The 20,225-nt window shown below is 46.2% G+C and overlaps 1 protein-coding gene across 1 annotated transcript in view; it reads right to left on the bottom strand.

Moving 5' to 3' along the window:
• The window catches only part of LOC126100685 (uncharacterized), a 147,209-nt gene that overhangs the window by 48,710 nt on the left and 78,274 nt on the right, over positions 1 to 20,225 (bottom strand). Inside the window, exon 4 of the mRNA XM_049911302.1 lies at positions 6,280 to 6,491. Coding sequence (XP_049767259.1) covers positions 6,280 to 6,491 — 212 coding nt within the window. The remainder of the gene's footprint in view (positions 1 to 6,279; positions 6,492 to 20,225) is intronic.

The raw sequence follows: 20,225 nt of genomic DNA on the forward strand, positions 1-20,225 counted from the left end.
TTAAAATTACTTTTCTCTTAGAAACATTTGAATTACGAACTACTGGCACACTTAAAATTTCTGTTATTAATTACGCAATACTGTACTGGTTGCTACGTTTATTTTTGGATTCATTTATGAAAGAACAGTCTAAAGTAATAATGTAACAGAAACTAACAGAAAGTCATTTGTGAAGAAACATTGGCCGGCCGTTACAACCGAGCGGTTCTAGGCGCTTCAGTCTGGAACCGCGACACCACTACGGTCGCAGGTTCGACTCCTGCCTCGGTCATGGATGTGTGTGATGTACTTAGGTTAGTTAGATTTAAGTAGTTCTAAGTTCTAGGGGACTGATGACCTTAGAAGTTAAGTCCCATAGTGCTCAGGGCCATTTGAACCATTTGAACTAGATTTTATGCCCAAGATGCAGTAGACGAATGGGGTACATCGCATATATCTTTGTCCATCTAGAGCAATATGTCGAAACAGCGTGGACATGTTTCATCACACATGAGACGGAAGTCCTCTGCTGACTGAGAGGTTTGCTGTCAACGTTCGCAAGTAGACAGTGCTCTAAGTCACACACAGAACACAGTTATAACTGATGCATCCTGACAGAACAACGGAAAAAATTATCAAATGACCTGCAGCAACATCTCCCTCTCTCTAGAATGTATAATCAGTCTACCATTAAATCCTACCTCACTAAAACTTCATCTCAACCTATCACTCCATCCACCCTCGGCAATCCTTTAACACAGATGCAAGTAAGTTTAAAGGCAAACGGTTCTCTGTTTTCCTTAAAAGTGTCAAATACAGTAGTCAACTGGCATGTATCACTATACCTCAATAGACACATAGTAGAATGTTGCCTCGATGAAAAAACAGACTGTTTCCTTTTTCCACATCAACGTTTTCTCGTATTTCTCTTGCTGTCACATCGTCGTTCCCGTGTCTAAGAATTGTTCGACACCAAGCAGAAGATATAGAAGTACGCGCTCAATTTCCCCGCACTTCAGGGTATTTACCCTCCTTTTCCGCAATTTTTAGTAATTTTATCGATTTTATGTCACTTCTATCCATGCGATCATGACATCATTTCTCGTTGTGTATGTAAATGCACTATTTTTCTGGTTGAACAGCATAGTACAGCACTGAACTCGAATGCATCCAGCCCCTCCACCCACATACCCTACAGCTGCAGTGCGCTTGCTCTGTTTTCTGTATGTGTGTGTCTGTGCATGTGATGTGGACGGCTCCCATGACCCGGTCCTCCCATTGGTGGATCCAACTTCGAACATAGAATACATATCCGGATGTAATGTGTGGTTGGTGCACCTTCCAGCTCCATTCCAGATGTGACGTGTTGTGGATCTGCCTCTGAACATCGCTCTGGATATAATGCACAACAGACCCACCTTCAAACCCTATCCCGGATGTGGTATATTGTGGATCTGCATCCCAACATCACTCTGGCTATTATGCGTGGCAGATCGACCTGGACGAAGCATATTGTGGATCCGCATCCCAACATCGCTCCGCACGCAGCGCGTGGCGGATCCACACTCAAACAGTTACTCGAGTCTACTCTGGGTTATGGGAGCCATCCCTGACACATGGAGAGACAGAGGCATACAGAAAACAGAGCAAGTGCACTGCAACTGTAGAATCTGTGGTCTACCTGAAATATGTGGCGTACAATGATACATTTTTTCAAGTACATTCAGTGGTATATGTTATATGTGAACAGTGTTTGCAAAATGTGTTGCAAATAGGTGCAGCAGTAAAGATGCAATCGATTAAAAGGGTATGTCTCATGCAGCACTTTAATTACATAAACAGAAAAAAGTAGAAAGTGATAAACTTTTTTCCATTCATAGTTTTTTTTTGGGGGGGGGGGGGGGACTTGAGCAAGAAAAAGTTTCGCAAAGGTTTGAAATTATGTGTAAAGTACGTTGCAAGTCAACAAAAGCTCTCATTCTCAAACACTGGATCAATATAGACTGACTATTTACGTGTCGTGAGCTCCCCTCCCCCCCACCCCCACAAACACACATAAATTTTTGAGTGTTAGGTGGGTCTTAAACCCACAGTGGCTCTATGCAGACAGTAAGTGACACGTGTATCAAGTTTCATTGAAGTCGATCCAGAGGTTTAGGAGCACATGTGCAACAAACATACATACATACACACACAAATACAAAAAAAATGGCTCTGAGCACTATGGGACTCAACTTCTGAGGTCATTAGTCCCCTAGAAGTTAGAACTAGTTAAACCTAACTAACCTAAGGACATCACACACATCCATGCCCGAGGCAGGATTCGAACCTGCGACCGTAGCGGTCACACGGTTCCAGACTGCAGCGCCTAGAACCGCACGGCCACTTCGGCCGGCTACACAAATAGATCCGCGTTTATTACATGTATGGATTTCGTGGCTTTTATTGTAATGGTGTGGGGAGACTAATTTACTTGTTCGACTATGCTTTATATCTTGTAACGAAATAAGACGAATGTACTTGAGCCGTGTATCGACTCGTGCTACGCCTCGTGTTTAGATTGCATTGGTTTTCCTTTTCTTCCCCTGACATGTTTGTTTGATATGTTGTCTGTCATTAAGTGACTGCTTGGTTGTCTTTTCCCTCTGCTAGCGATATCTGCGTTTTGGCTTCCAGGAAACTGCTATGGAGGAAGTGAGGTCTTTGCCCGGTTGTAACCTCGTGTGGTGGCGCGGAAGGACGGGTGTTGCGTGGGGGAGTGTGGTGGACACGGGAGGGCAGTGTGGCTCTCCAGCGCGAAGCAGGCGTGGTCGGTTGTACCGAGTCGCCACGAGATGTATGTCGGCTGTGTGTAACTTGCGGGTCGAGTTGGCGGAAGAGCTCTCCGCGTGTTGGCTGTATACAGAATCGCCCCACGAGTAGTTGCTGTTCATTTCGCCTTGGTGGGACGTTAACAAGCTTCTTTAAGTCCTCCGTTTCAACACTGGAGTTTAGAAGGAGACAGCTAACATGAAGGAGCGGTCACTACCCGTCAACGTTGCAGAGAAGACGTGAACTCCGGTGACAGAGCGTGTTGTCGCGTGACCGTGGCGTGTTGGGTACGCTGGCGACGCGTGCGCGGTCGGATGTGTGGATCCTTGCCATCGGAGGTCGTGTTCTGCCTGTTCGAGCATAATTGCAAGTTAAGTTCGTGGAAGGTTTAATCATTAAGTAATAAGTTTGCGTAACCAGCGTCTCTTCTGCCTTGTGGCCTCCGGCAATCGGGTTTCCTGTCCCCGGCAGCGGTGTAATTGAAGACAGCGATCTTTCCTCCTCCTGTCGTTACTGTCCGATGGGAGGTGTAGTTTTGGTAGTTTAATTGTTTCGCTATTCTGTCGTGTGTTATGAGTAAATTCGTGCTTCTTGTTGGTTGATCATGTGGTCGCTCATTCAGGACTGTGTGGTGTAATGTTTCCTTGCACGAGGTTAGCTCTAATTCTGTCAGCAAGTTAAGCCATCTTAGTACAAGTTTTCGCTGGCTAAAAGTCGGTGCAGTGACCAGCCTGAGAGTGGAAATTGTGTTTACCGGCGTATTTAAACTGGTCAGTATTCTGTCTAGCCTGAGCATCCCTGAGTGGGTGATTTGTGGCCGCCTTACACGGGTCCGTCATATCTGTTATGTTCTAATGACATTCCAGGACACTTTTGTTTTAAAAAATTCTAAATTCCTCCAAGTTTGTAAAATCCTTTTATTGCCATTAATCGTGTGTTTGCTGAGACCTGTTTGATCTTTTTAATGGCGGTGTTGGTAGCTTCACTACCTCACCGTACTTTATTAACAAAGTTCTGTATTTACTTTAGTAGCCTGTTTACTAATGTTCTTTAATTTTTTTTTAATTCTTGTATTGCTATAAGTTACTTTTATGGGCACTTCCTCGCAGATTAAAACTGTGTACCGGACCGAGACTCGAACTCGGGACCTTAGCCTTTCGCGGGCAAGTGCTCTACCAACTGAGCTACCCAAGCACGACTCACGCCCCGTCGTCACAGCTTTACTTCTGCCAGTACCTCGTCTCCTACCTTCCAAACTTTACAGAAGCTCTTCTGCGAACCTTGCAGAACTAGCACTCCTGAAAGAAAGGATACTGCGGAGACATGGCTTAGCCACAGCTGTGAGGACGGGGCGTGAGTCGTGCTTGGGTAGCTCAGTTGGTAGAGCACTTGCCCGCGAAAGGCAAAGGTCCCGAGTTCGAGTCTCGGTCCGGCACACAGTTTTAATCTGCCAGGAAGTTTCATATCAGCGCACACTCCGCTGCAGAGTGAAAATCTCATTCTGGAATACTTTGATTGGCGTGTTTTTAAAAGGTAGTTTATTGCCGTACTGCTAGCTTCTGTGATTTTTTTTTAATTTTTTTTACATTGTTGTATTGATGATGGAAATAGGATCACATTTGAGGAAGTGGAAAAAATGGTCAATAGATTGCAGTGCAATAAAGCGGCTGGGGTGGATGAAATTAAGTCGGAACTCATCAAATACAGTGGAATGTCAGGTCTTAAATGGCTACACAGGATAATTGAAATGGCCTGGGAGTTGGGACAGGTTCCATCAGACTGGACAAAAGCAGTAATCACACCAATCTTTAAACATGGAAAGAGAAAAGATTGTAACAACTACAGAGCTATCTCTTTAATCAGTGTTGTGGGTAAAATCTTCTCAGGTATTGTTGAAAGGATAGTGCGAGTATTAGTTGAGGACCAATTGGATGAAAATCAGTGTGGGTTTAGGCCTCTTAGAGGTTGTCAGGACCAGATCTTTAGCTTACGGCAAATAATGGAGAAGTGTTATGAGTGGAACAGGGAATTGTATCTATGCTTTATAGATGTAGAAAAGGCATATGACCGGGTTCCTAGGAGGAAGTTATTGTCTGTTCTACAAGATTATGGAATTGGAGGCAAACTTTTGCAAGCAATTAAAGGTCTTTACATGGATAGTCAGGCAGCAGTTAGAGTTGACGGTAAATTGAGTTCATGGTTCAGAGTAGTTTCAGGGGTAAGACAAGGCTGCAACCTGTCTCCACTGTTGTTCATATTATTTATGGATCATATGTTGAAAGCAATAGACTGGCTGGGTGAGATTAAGATATGTGAACACAAAATAAACAGTCTCGCATATGCGGATGACTTAGTTGTGATGGCAGATTCGATTGAAAGTTTGCAAAGTAATATTTCAGAGCTAGATCAGAAATGTAAGGACTATGGTATGAAGATTAGCATCTCCAAAACGAAAGTAATGTCAGTGGGAAAGAAATATAAACGGATTGAGTGCCAAATAGGAGGAACAAAGTTAGAACAGGTGGACGGTTTCAAGTACTTAGGATGCATATTCTCACAGGATGGCAACATAGTGAAAGAACTGGAAGCGAGGTGTAGCAAAGCTAATGCAGTGAGCGCTCAGCTACGATCTACTCTCTTCTGCAAGAAGGAAGTCAGTACCAAGACTAAGTTATCTGTGCACCGTTCAATCTTTCGACCAACTTTGTCGTATGGGAGCGAAAGCTGGGTGGATTCAGGTTACCTTATCAACAAGGTTGAGGTTACGGATATGAAAGTAGCTAGGATGATTGCAGGTACTAGTAGATGGGAACAATGGCAGGAGGGTGTCCAGAATGAGGAAATCAAAGAAAAACTGGGAATGAACTCTATAGATGTAGCAGTCAGGGCGAACAGGCTTAGATGGTGGGGTCATGTTACACGCATGGGAGAAGCAAGGTTACCCAAGAGACTCATGGATTCAGCAGTAGAGGGTAGGAGGAGTCGGGTCAGACCGAGGAGAAGGTACCTGGATTCGGTTAAGAATGATTTTGAAGTAATAGGTTTAACATCAGAAGAGGCACCAATGTTAGCACTGAATAGGGAATCATGGAGGAACTGTATAAGGGGGGCTATGCTCCAGACTGAACGCTGAAAGGCATAATCAGTCTTAAATGATGATGATGATGATGATGATGTTGTATTGCTATAAATTACTTGATTGCCCTTAGCGACGTGTTTAAAAGGTTGTTTATTGCCGTACTGCTAGTTTCTGTAAGATACAAATGAAACATTTGTGAAAATCTCAACTCGACAGTAAACTACTGGAAATGTGGCCCCGTTTCCCAACTTGTGGTGTGGCTTGTAGTAACCGTAACCACTGTGTGTGTCAGTACTTTTTGCGTCGTTGTGTGCAGGAAATGTATCTGGTGTAATGGGTCCTGCTCGGGACCAAATAAAAGCAAACAAGATTAGAAAAGTGAAAGAGTGCGAGTCCGCCAGGGCCCCCACCTGTCCGGGTCGTCGCCGCTGTCGGCTGCGCGCTCCCAGCTGAGCGCGATGTGGCGCTCCTGGCCGCGCGTCGAGCTGTGCGCCGCGGTGTCGACGGCCGCGTCGATGTAGCCTCGCAGCTGGCGCACCAGCCGCGGACCGGCCTGCCCGCCGCCCGCCAGAGACAGCAGCGGCGACAGCAGCGGCGACAGCAGCGCCGGCTGGCGGCCGGCCTGCGAAACACGGGCGGGCGGTCAGCAAGGAACCGTTAGTGACAGCCCCGGACATTTGCACAAGCCCCGCCCATTTACCCCCCTCCACACCTATCCACCGCCACACCAACCAAGAGTGCATCAATATGATCTTTCGTAGTCCTCGTCGCTGTCGTGTTTTTGTTCGTCGTTTTTTGTTTTACCACGGTTGTTCATACTAGCAGTGTTGTGCTGTTAGTACTTCTTAGCAGTTTGTGTAATACTGTCAAAATGAAACATAGATATGCACTCTCAATAAAGCTATCATACACAAGGTACCTAATCTTGACTGTTGTGGCCAACTGCTGTCAAAACTGATATCTAACAGACATTAAAGTACGATAAGATGTGTTGGAATGACACTGACGAAATTATGTACATGTGTTTAACAATAGGCAGCTCTAAAGCTCTCAAACACTGAAGAAGAACTCAAAGTAATCTCGTATGTGCTATAAGCAAGCAGTCACAAGAGTTCACAAGTAAAAATTCACCCATTACACAGGCAAATATTAATGAAGAATGTCACAGTATAAATATCTGACTGCTTGCATTACGCATTTCTGCATTATCTCACTCTTATATTCTTTCGTCTTAATGAGGTAATCAGAAACAAACCAAGACATCGAATTTGCCTTGTATATGCACAACATTGACTTTAGACAATCGAGATAATGGACAGCATACTTGGCGATACTAACAAATAATATTTCCCAACAGAATTTCTTACACCACGCGAGGTGACGGAAATTCGCGCTCACTGCAGTTAACAAATATCAGTTTCTTTGATATAGTGCAGATGAAAGCTCATGAAATAAAAAAGACAGTGTCAATACCATTTTTATTTTTGATTCTCATTGATGATTTTTCAACTCGCATATTCGATGAACATACACTCCTGGAAATGGAAAAAAGAACACATTGACACCGGTGTGTCAGACCCACCATACTTGCTCCGGACACTGCGAGAGGGCTGTACAAGCAATGATCACACGCACGGCACAGCGGACACACCAGGAACCGCGGTGTTGGCCGTCGAATGGCGCTAGCTGCGCAGCATTTGTGCACCGCCGCCGTCAGTGTCAGCCAGTTTGCCGTGGCATACGGAGCTCCATCGCAGTCTTTAACACTGGTAGCATGCCGCGACAGCGTGGACGTGAACCGTATGTGCAGTTGACGGACTTTGAGCGAGGGCGTATAGTGGGCATGCGGGAGGCCGGGTGGACGTACCGCCGAATTGCTCAACACGTGGGGCGTGAGGTCTCCACAGTACATCGATGTTGTCGCCAGTGGTCGGCGGAAGGTGCACGTGCCCGTCGACCTGGGACCGGACCGCAGCGACGCACGGATGCACGCCAAGACCGTAGGATCCTACGCAGTGCCGTAGGGGACCACACCGCCACTTCCCAGCAAATTAGGGACACTGTTGCTCCTGGGGTATCGGCGAGGACTATTCGCAACCGTCTCCATGAAGCTGGGCTACGATCCCGCACACCGTTAGGCCGTCTTCCGCTCACGCCCCAACATCGTGCAGCCCGCCTCCAGTGGTGTCGCGACAGGCGTGAATGGAGGGACGAACGGAGACGTGTCGTCTTCAGCGATGAGAGTCGCTTCTGCCTCGGTGCCAATGATGGTCGTATGCGTGTTTGGCGCCGTGCAGGTGAGCGCCACAATCAGGACTGCATACGACCGAGGCACACAGGGCCAACACCCGGCATCATGGTGTGGGGAGCGATCTCCTACACTGGCCGTACACCACTGGTGATCGTCGAGGGGACACTGAATAGTGCGCGGTACATCCAAACCGTCATCGAACCCATCGTTCTACCATTCCTAGACCGGCAAGGGAACTTGCTGTTCCAACAGGACAATGCACGTCCGCATGTATCCCGTGCCACCCAACGTGCTCTAGAAGGTGTAAGTCAACTACCCTGGCCAGCAAGATCTCCGGATCTGTCCCCCATTGAGCATGTTTGGGACTGGATGAAGCGTCGTCGCACGCGGTCTGCACGTCCAGCAGGAACGCTGGTCCAACTGAGGCGCCAGGTGGAAATGGCATGGCAAGCCGTTCCACAGGACTACATCCAGCATCTCTACGATCGTCTCCATGGGAGAATAGCAGCCTGCATTGCTGCGAAAGGTGGATATACACTGTACTAGTGCCGACATTGTGCATGCCCTGTTGCCTGTGTCTATGTGCCTGTGGTTCTGTCAGTGTGATCATGTGATGTATCTGACCCCAGGAATGTGTCAATAAAGTTTCCCCTTCCTGGGACAATGAATTCACGGTGTTCTTATTTCAATTTCCAGGAGTGTATTTCTAATTCTTTTCACAATGGTACCGGAAAAACTGTATTTTGTACTAACTACTGATTTTCCCTCTTCTTATGGCTGGCATATCTGTGATACGAACAACTTTGATGTTGGCACATGCGGCAGACCATGGGCGGAGCTTAGGATATGGATTGGTGTTAGTGGGGGGGGGGGGGTGATTGGGCGGGACTTGTGCACCGTCCGGGGCTGTCGCTAACGTTACGTTGGCCAGCAGCACCCCCCAACTGGGCGCCCCACTCACGGGCGCCACCTCACGCCACGGTAGCAATGGACATCACAGTCCTAAAGTCACAGAACGTGCACGCACATGCCGTGTGTCCTGGGGCTGAGAAAGTCTCGTGATGGCCTCTCCATTGTCAAAAGATGCCAGATTAACCTCCATTCAGATATTCAGGAAGGGCTTCCGAGGGGACATGACCGAGGGAAAAGATTGAATAACTTGAACAACGAACGAAAAGGTAAAATTCTATCTCTCGCAGCATGGAATGTCTGAAGTCTGAACGTGGTAGTGCGACAGTCTGACAACATCAGCTGAACAAGGGCCTTTTTTTCTTTACCTACTGCAAAGTACAAGGGTCTGTGCGGTGCGTACTGTAAGACCTTCGGTACACACACCATCAGATTATTTGACTTGTCGCTCTAGCGAAGTAGGCGAGTGTCAGCAATACGTCTCGTGGTCTTATCGTGGCGTGTTTATCTTCTGCCGTTAGGTCAGACGATAGAAACGCCACTTGCACGCTTAGAGATTGACGGTGACCAACTTCAAACAGAACTTTGATTAATTTCCACATAAATTTATTAAAATAATAACCAGCATAAAAATTACTTAACTTGGTTCTGTATGCTATTTACGATTGACAATCAGAAGTTCCTCTGGTCTTGGTACATTAATGTTATTCTCACATATCTCTGATCCTTGACAAAGTGTCTATACATATCTATTCATGGTTATGTACAGGAATATGGTAATCTTATTAGGCGCAGACTGAAACTTGACTATAGACTGGTACAGACAAATGCACAATAAAGCAGATTAATACAGACTGACTAATCAAAGGTCTGTACACTCGTTATAATACCTCGCGCATTCAGGTATCACTGCGCGAGTGTGATCTGCGAGGAGAAGAGGTTCTACATTAGCAGCAATCTCACTGGCTGCGTTACATATTAATACGCGGATCGGCGGAAGCAGAATTTGGTCCGTCTCTAAGGCAGCGCCATCTCGTAGTTGGAGACAGACGAGCGCTGCGCCTGCACTGTTGTGCTTAGCGGGGCGCGCTCTATTGGGAAAGTTGAGTACGCGCTGACTACGCAGAACTATGTACACAACAGGGTCACTCCAAAAGAAATGCACACAATTTTTGTAAAAATACAGTTTTCATTCTGCACGTGTGAAAGTTTTACAGTGTGTAGATACATCCTTCCTCCTTGTGTTCAAACTTAGTTCAACCTGTTCCCGTGAGTGGCGCCATCACAGCATGTCTTCAAGATGGCTGCTACACTTGACGTTCGTCAGAAGCAACGTTCTGTCATAGAATTCCTGTGCTGTGAAAATGAGACAGTGGGAAACATCCACAAGAGGTTGAAAAAGGTGTATGGAGATGCCGGTGTCGATCGCAGTACAGTTAGTCGGTGGGCAAGCAGGTTACGCGATGACAGGAGGCACGGCAATATTGAGGATTGTCCTCGCAGCGGCAGGCCTCGTACTGCACACACTCCAGACCATGTGCAGAGAGTTAACCAATTGGTGACTGCTGACAGACGCATCACAGTGAACGAACTGTCACGCTACGTTGGGACAGGGGAAGGAAGTGTTTGCGGAATACTGAAAGTGTTCGTGTTGGCGTTAAAAAAGGTTTGCCGCGCGGGATTAGCCGAGCGGTATAGGGCGCTGCAGTCATGGACTGTGTGGCTGGTCCCGGTGGAGGTTCGAGTCCTCCCTCGAACATGGGCGTGTGTGTTTGTCCCTAGGATAATTTATGTTAAGTAGTGTGTAAGCTTAGGGACTGATGACCTTAGCAGTTAAGTCCCATAGGATTTAAAAAAAAAGAAATGGTTTGTGCCAGGTGGGTTCCCAGGATGTTGACAGTGGCTCACAAAGAAACAAGAAAAACGGTATGCAGCGAACTTTTGGAAAAGTACGAGAATGGTGGAGATGAATTTCTTAGAAGAATTGCGACAGGTGATGAAACATGGCTCCATCATTTTTCACCAGAGATGAAGAGGCAATCAATGGAATGGCATCGTGCAAATTCACCTAAGAAAAAAAAATTCAAAACCACACCTTCTGGAAAAGTTATGGCTACGGTGGTTTTCGATTCCGAAGGACTCCTGCTTGTGGACATCATGCCAAGTGGAACCACCATAAATTCTGATGCATATGTGATGACACTGAAGAAACTTCAAGCTCGACTGAGTCGTGTTCGACCACATCAGAAAAAGCAGGATGTTTTGCTGTTGCACGACAATGCACGGCCACATGTCAGTCAAAAAACCGTGGAAGCGATCACAAAACTCGGATGGACAACAGTGAAACACCCGCCGTAGAGTCCTGACCTGGCTCCATGTGACTATCACCTCTTTGGGAAACTAAAAGACTCTCTTCGTAGAACAAGGTTTGAAGATGGTGTGACTCCCTTGTACACGCTGCCAAACAGTGGCTCTAACAGGTTGGTCCAGAATTTTACCGTTCGGGTATACAGGCGCTGGTTCCAAGATGGCGTAAGGCAGTTGAGAGTGATGGAAATTAGGTGGAGAAATGATAATATTGTTCCTAAACGACGTATGTACACACTGTAAAACTTTCAAACATGTAGAATAAAAGATGGATTTTAAAAAATAGTGTGCATTTCTTTTGAAGTGACCCTCATGTAAGTCTCGGGCGATGTGGAAAAATGTTTACTGAGCGATGGAATTAAAGCTAGACGTGGGGGATAATCTTAATATACTAATTTGATTGAAAGTAATTGTGGTAGATTTACGAGGCACCACGCAGTAATTCGACTCGATGGGGACGCAGTACATGGCCGTAGGTGTGTGCAGTGTGAGGGACGTCACAGTTGTCTCACGGGAAGAGGACATCTGGAGGCCATCACTGTTTAAAGAAGATTTGATTTACATTATGTACAAGTCAGCCACTGTATTGTAATCGCACGAGACTGGCTTTATGCTTTTGGTAGTGCCAGGTCAGACATTCAAAAGAAATTGTTATCAACAGTGAAACAATTATTTAAAAGTTAGCCAGGGATTACAAGTCGCACTGCTTGCATTACTTACTTTCAGACTGTACACTGCAGGGTGTTATTCTAGTAACTATTCATTTACCTTCATGTTTTGAGAAAGTATGGGCAACTGTGTTAACTTTTAGTGCAAATGGTTCAAATGGCTCTGAGCACTATGGGACTTAACATCTGAGGTCATCAGTCCCCTAGAACTTAGAACTACTTAAACCTAACTATCCTAAGGACAGCACACACATCCATGCCCGAGGCAGGATTCGAACCTGCGACCGTAGCGGTCGCGCGGTTCCAGACTGAAGCGCCTAGAACCGCTCGGCCACACTGGCCGGCTAACTTTTAGTTTCTTACATGCAATGCAACATATTCGCTAACTTGAAGAATACTATGCGAAATAATAATGACGCAGGCTGGTTCAGTTCCCCTTCCGATGTCATTTTATGCAACCCCACGTGCCACAACAGTGTTGTTGGTAAGTTCGCTCTGGAGACGTGAAGCACATTGCCAAAATGTCGCAGAATTACTGGTAAGGTAGACTCATTGCGTAAATTTTGTTCATGAGACTACTTCAGCATGTTAACACGACGACACACTGTATAAGGCAACCTTTTGGACCATTTATGAAAGATTAAGTACTATAAATGGAATAAACTTGGAGAGACATCCAAAACCCGTATGACTACACCGGTAATTACACGAAGAAACATTGGAAACACGTGGCTTTGTACGGCAGAAGTAAGGTATATCTTCAATGAAATTTTCACTCTGCATCAGAGTGTGCGCTGATATATAAATCCCTGGCAGATTTAAACTGTGAGACGGACTGAGAATCGAACTCAGGATCTTTTCCTCTCACGGGCAAAGGTTCTACCATCCTGGCAGAATTGAAGCTGTGAGGGCGGATCGTGAGTCGTGCTTGGGTAGCTCAGATGGTAGAGCACTTGCCCGCGAAAGGCAAACGTCCCGAGTTGAGTCTCGGTCCTGCACACAGTTTTAATCTGCCAGGAAGCTTCCCTTGTATGATTCCGTTTGCTAACAGTCACCCAAAGCTCTGAGACGGGACTTACAGTATATCGATTACGTGCCTTTCGCCTGTCTGGGTACCGTCCCTGATACAGGTGCAGTGCGGTTGCATACAACGACATGGGTAAGGGCAGCTGGATAACCCTGTATAATTATTCCTTTATAATCTATGACTTAAGACTTTTACAATAGGAAGAGATGTGTGTTTTCGGCAGTCAGGTGAACATTTTGGCCACGTATAACCTGTGCGAACAATTACCTATTCGCATTATTGGGAATTTCGTGTATTAAGGACCCTGTTTGGTGGACGTTTCACCTGAGCCAGAAATACTGTACCGGTACATTATCAAACAAGAGGTCAGGAAAGATGGGCTGGGACACTCAGCACTTCACCGCTATCTCCAGGCCCATTAAGTAAAAGAAACGTTAAAGTGGGGAAGCTAGAAAGCCCGCAAAGAGAATTTCAGTGGCTCAAACTGCATACAGTACTGGGCAGTGAATTGAAATGAAAAGAACGCAAGTATTTCTGGTCAGACGAATATAGGACAATATCAGCAGCAGCAGCAAAAAATGGTGTAACAGGAGTAGGATTCGTCATAACTAGGAAGGGAGGGAGGGCAGATAGTGATTTTTTCTTCGACTGTTCAGTGCTAGACTTACTCTCATACTAATCAACAGTAAAGCAACGCCAACAACAATAGTTCTGTTATACATGCAGACGACTGAATCAGAAATTAAGACTTAGAGAAAGGATATTTAACATGCAATTCAGTCGTAAAGGGAGATGAATATCTAATAAGCCTTGGTGGATTGGAGCCCAGTAGTAGAGGAAGGAACACAAGAGTTACGGGAAAATATGGACTTGGTAATGGGAATGAGAGAGGAGAAAAACTAAAAAAGATCTACAATAAATTTGAACTTTCAGTAGCGAATACACTGTCCAAAAATCACAAGAAAAGGAAGTATACGTCGAAAAGGGATTGAGACACGGAGACCTTCCTGATGGGTCACATCACGTTGGGGCAGAGGTTCTGAAATCAGATGCTTGATACTAAGGCGCACCCAGGAGCAGATACAGATTCACATTACAGTTTAATAATGAAGAAGAATAGGCTGAAGTTTGAGAAAAAATCGTCCGGAAGGATCATCAAGGAAAAAAATGGGATACTGAAGTTCTGAGGAATTATGAGGTGCATAGGAAGTTCTATGACGCTGTAGACACAGCGGTAATGGATACCGCAGTTGGTAGTTCAGTTAAAGGGGAATGGACATATGCAAAAATGGAAATTCCAACTCTGTAGTAAACTCGCGAGTCAAATAGAGCTACCGCAGAAACCTTGAATAACAGAAGCAATTCTTCAGTTGGTCGATTAAAGAAAGAAATACAAATATTCTCAGTGAATAACAGCAAGGTAAACCTCTACGGAATGAAATAAATAGCAAATACAGGAAAACGAAGGCGAAAAGACTACAGGAAAAATGTGAAGAAATCGAAGAAAATGGTCGTCGGAAGACCAGATTTTTACAAAAGCCAAAACAACATTCAGTGAAATGAAATGCAAAAGGGTCACACTATCGCTGCTAGAGAAATTACACTGTAAAAAGTAAGGGAGAAAGCGGATAGGTGGCAAGAGCACACCGAAATCCTCTACAAGGGGAAGGAACTGTCTAATGCAGCAACGGCAGAAAAAAATGGGACTCCATATGAAAGACATAAGGGACACCTTATTTGGGTGAGAGTTTAACAGAGCTTTGAAAGACATACGATCATACAGGATGTTACAAAAAGGTGCGACCAAACTTTCAGGAAGCATTCCTCACACACAAAGAAAAAAAAAGTTATGTGGACAAGTGTCCGGAAACGCTTACTTTCCATGTTAGAGCTCATTTTATTACTTCTCTTCAAATCACATTAATCGTGGAATGGAAACAAACAGCAACAGAACGTACCAGCGTGACTTCAAACACTTTGTTACAGGAAATGTTCAAACTGTCCTCCGTTAGCGAGGATACATGCATCCACCCTCCGTCGCATGGAATCCCTGATGCGCTGTTGCAGTCCTGGAGAATGGCGTATTGTATCACAGCCGTCCACAATACGAGCACGAAGACTCTCTACATTTCGTACCGGGGTTGCGTAGACAAGGGCTTTCAAATGCCGGCATAAATGAAAGTCAACAGGGTTGAGGTCAGGAGAGCGTGGAGGCCATGGAATTGGTCCGCCTTTACCAATCCATCGGTCGCCGAATCTGTTATTGAGAAGCGTACGAACACTTCGACTGAAATATGCAGGAGCTCCATCGTGCATGAACCACATGTTGTGTCGTACTTGTAAAGGCACATGTTCTAGCAGCACGGGTAGAGTATTCCGTATGAAATCATGATAACGTGCTCCATTGAGCGTAGGTGGAAGAACATGGGGCCCAATCGAGACATCACCAACAATGCCTGCCCAAACGTTCACAAAAAATCTGTGTTGATGACGTGATTGCACAATTGCGTGCGGATTCTCGTCAGCCCACACATGTTGATTGTGAAAATTTACAATTTGATCACGTTGGAAGGAAGCCTCATCCGTAAAGAGAACATTTGCACTGAAATGAGGATTGACACATCGTTGGATCAACCATTCGCAGAAGTGTACCCGTGGAGGCCAACCAGCTGCTGATAGTGCCTGCACACGCTGTACATGGTACGGAAACAACTGGTTCTCCCGTAGCACTCTCCATACAGTGACGTGGTCAACGTTACCTTGCACAGCAGCAACTTCTCTGACGCTGACATTTGGGTTATCGTCGACTGCACGAAGAATTGCCTCGTCCATTGAAGGTGTCCTCGTCGTTCTAGGTCTTCCGCAGTCGCGAGTCATAGGCTGGAATGTTCCGTGCTCCCTAAGACGCCGATCAATTGCTTCGAACATCTTCCTGTCGGGACACCTTCGTTCTGGAAATCTGTCCCGATACAAACGTACCGCGCCACGGCTATTGCCCCGTGCTAATCCATACATCAAATGGGCCTCTGCCAACTCCGCATTTGTAAACATTGCACTGACTGCAAAACCACGTTCGTGATGAACACTAACCTGTTGATGCTACGTATTGATGTGCTTGATGCTAGTACTGTAGAGCAATGAGTCGAAGTCAACATTACCTTCCTTCAGTTGGGCCAACTGGCGGTGAATCGAGGAAGTACAGTACATACTGACGAAACTAAAATGAGCTCTAACATGGAAATTAAGCGTTTCCGGACACATGTCCATATAACATCTTTTCTTTATTTGTGTATGAGGAATGTTTCCTGAAAGTTTGGCCGTACCTTTTTGTAACACCCTGTATGAGGCGAAAGACGTCGATAACACTCCTACGAATTTTCTAAAATCATTGAAGAATTTGCGACGAAATGACTCTTCATTGGTTTGTACGTCTAGAGATATATCATCAGGCGTTAAGCAGAATGTTATCCACACAATCCCGAATACAGCAAGGGCAGATAACAGCGAGAACTATCGCAGAATCAGCTTACCGGCTCACGCATCCGAGGCGCTGACTACACTAGCACACAAAAGAATGCAAAAGGGAACTGAACATCTCTTAGACGACGATCAGGTTGGCTTTAGGAAAGGTAATGGCACCAGAGAGGCACTCCTGAACTGAAGTTGTGCTTGGTAATGGAAGCAAGACTGAAGTAAAAAAAAAAAAAAAAAAAAAAAAAAAAAAGAGAGAGAGAGAAACGTAAAACAGGGCTGCAGTCTTTCGCCCGTCCTGTTCAATACTCAAATCTAATAACAAATTAAGGGGATAAAAGAAATAATCGGGAGAGGGATAAAAACTCTGGATGAAAAGATATCAACTATATGAGGGTCTGCCTGCTCAAGAGGAACGCCTCCGAATTTTTTATGTGGAAACTCTTAAAGCTTTTTAAATAGAGCAAACGTTATTAACATTCTACATCTTTATTTTTCATGTCTACATACACTGGTGTCCAAAATTAAAGTAACAAAGGGAAATTTTGCCAGGTTGCGTTTATTTTGTCACCAAAACAGTATACACAGGCGATAGTAAAGTAGAAACGATGTAAAGAACACAGATCGTAAACGAATGCAAAATGCATAACTGTAGACAAAAACGTTCTTCGTTTCTTCCAAGTTTTTGCACAAGCATTCTAACTTCTCACTAATGTGCTCAGTATGGGGTGCGACCATCTCTGGCGGCAATACAGGCATGACAACGACGGGGCATGCTGTGAATGATGTCATCAATCTCATGCTGAGGCAATAACGCCCGTTCTTCCTGTGGAGCCGCTCGTAAGTCTCGGAGGGTGGTTGGAGGATGCTGGCGTGACGCAGCCCGTGTCCCTCCTGCAGCCCAGACGTGCTGCCAGGGATTCAAATCGGGAGAGCGAGCAGGCCACGCAGTGCGTGCAGTATCTTCCATTTCCAAGAAAACGTCAACCACTCGTGTTCTATGAAGTCGAGCATTACCGTCCATCAGCACGACGTGTGGGCCCACAGCACCTCGCATGGTCTCGTCACAGCAGTTATGCCTTGCTTGTTCACCTGTACAATTTCGTGAAGAGGTGTTCATGTGCTTGACATAATCCCTGTCCACACCATTAGGGATCCTCACCGATATCGGTCTCTTTGCACAGTGTTTGGGTCCCGAAATCGAGTACCAAGTTTCCTCCAGATGCGAACCCGCCGGGCATCACTCTCCAGACCATATCGGGATTCATCTGTTAAAAGAACACCGGCCCACTGTTCGACTCTCCACGTGCCATGTTGACCACTCCGCACTACTTACACTACTGGCCATTAAAACTGCTACACCAAGAAGAAATGCAGATGATAAACGGGTATTCATTGGACAAATGTATTATACTATAACTGACATGTGATTACATTTTCACGCAATTTGGGTGCATAGATCCTGAGAAATCAGTACTCAGAACAACCACCTCTGGCCGTAATAACGGCCTTGATACGCCTGGGCACTGTGTCAAACAAGAGCTTGGATGGCGTGTACAGGTACAGCTGCCCATGCAGCTTCAACACGATACCACAGTTCATCAAGAGTAGTGACTGGCGTATTGTGACGAGCCAGTTGCTCGGCCACCATTGACCAGACGTTTTCAGTTGGTGAGAGATCTGCAGAGTGTGCTGGCCAGGGCAGCAGTCGAACATTTTCTGTATCCAGAAAGGCCCGTACAGGACCTGCAACATTCGGTCGTGCATTATCCTGCTGAAATGTACGGTTTCGCAGGGATCGAATGAAGGGTAGAGCCACGGGTCGTAACTCATCTGAAATGTAACGTCCACTGTTCAAAGTGCCGTCAATGCGAACAAGACCTGACCGAAACGTGTGACCAATGGCATCCCACACCATCACGCCGGGTGATACGGCAGTATGGCGATGACGAATACACGCTTCCAATGCGATTTCACCGCGATGTCGCCAAACACGGATGCGACCATCACGATGCTGTAAACAGAACTTGGATTCATCCGAAAAAATCACGTTTTGCCATTCGTGCACCCAGGTTCGTCGTTCAGTACACCATCGCAGGCGCTCCTGTCTGTGATGCAGCGTCAAGGGTAACCGCAGTCACGGTCTCCGAGCTGACAGTCCGTGCTGCAGCAAACGTCGTCGAACTGTCCGTGCAATTGGTTGTTGTCTTGCAAACGTCCCCATCTGTTGACTCAGGGATCGACACGTGGCTGCACGATCCGTTACAGCCATGCCATGCGGGTAAGATGCCTGTCATCTCGACTGCTAGTGATACGCGGCCGTTAGGATCCAGCACGGCGTTCCGTATTACCCTCCTGAACCCACCGATTCCATATTCTGCCAACAGTCATTGGATCTCGACCAATGCGGGCAGCAGTGTCGCGATACGATAAACCGCAATCGCGATAGGCTACAATCCGACCTTTATCAGAGTCGGAAACGTGATGGTACGCATTTCTCCTCCTTACACGAGGCATCACAACAACGTTTCACTAGGCAACGCCGGTCAACTGCTGTTTGTGTACGAGAAATCGGTTGGAAACTATCCTCATGTCAGCACGTTGTAGATGCCGCCACCGGCTCCCACTTTGTATGAATGCTCTGAAAAGCTAATCATTTGCATATCACAGCATCTTCTTCCTGTGGGTTAAATTTCACGTCTGTAGCACGTCATCTTCGTGGTGGAGCAATTTTAATAGCCAGTAGTGTAGTTCCCTTTTGAGAAGACGCGTCAGAGGTGCACACACAGCAGGTATCCGACAGTAAAGGCCACTCTGTCGAAACATTGTCTACACCGTTTGCCTCGTCACAACACGTCCAGGGGATGCTGCGACGTCAGATGCCAGCAGCCGTGCAATACTGAGGCGATACCGTCGTTCCCAGACAACCAAATGACGGTCCTCTCTTTCTGATATCACACGTGGTCGGCCCAGTCATGGTCATCGCGGTACAGTTCCGCTCTCTATACACTGTCGCCACATCCGAGAAACAACAGAGCGATTAACACTAAGCCATCGGGCGACATCAATTTCCGACTCCGCTGCAGAAAGTCTGGCAGGCGTCTTCCCTGTGCCACACTGCACCGTCTGTGACTGCGCACTCAGCGACTCTGGACGTGCGACTATTCGGCAAACGCTACCCCGCCTAACAGGTGCGCTGACGTCATCGTTGGCACGGTTGGCCGTTAATCGAAGTCCAACCTTCAGTGCAGAACACGATCTTACGGACATATGTTGACAGTTCGTACGGTTATACAGGGTGATTCAAAAAGAATACCACAACTTTAGGAATTTAAAACCCTGCAATGACAAAAGGCAGAGATAAGCACTATCTGTCGGCGAATTAAGGCAGCTATAAAGTTTCATTTAGTTGTACATTTGTTCGCTTGAGGCGCTGTTGACTAGGCGTCAGCGTCAGTTGATGCTAAGATGGCGACCGCTCAACAGAAAGCTTGTGTTTAGTGATGAAGCAACTTTCCACACTAACGGGAAAGTCAACCGTCACAATGTCTGTATATGGGTCACTGAGAATCCGGGGGAAACAACTCAGTATGAACGTGACTCGCCTAAGGCGAACGTTTTCTGTGCCATTTCAGCCAATAAAGTTTTTGGTCCCCTTTTCTT

This window comes from Schistocerca cancellata, chromosome 9, assembly GCF_023864275.1.
Source record: "Schistocerca cancellata isolate TAMUIC-IGC-003103 chromosome 9, iqSchCanc2.1, whole genome shotgun sequence".
Taxonomy (NCBI): Eukaryota; Metazoa; Arthropoda; class Insecta; order Orthoptera; family Acrididae; genus Schistocerca; species Schistocerca cancellata.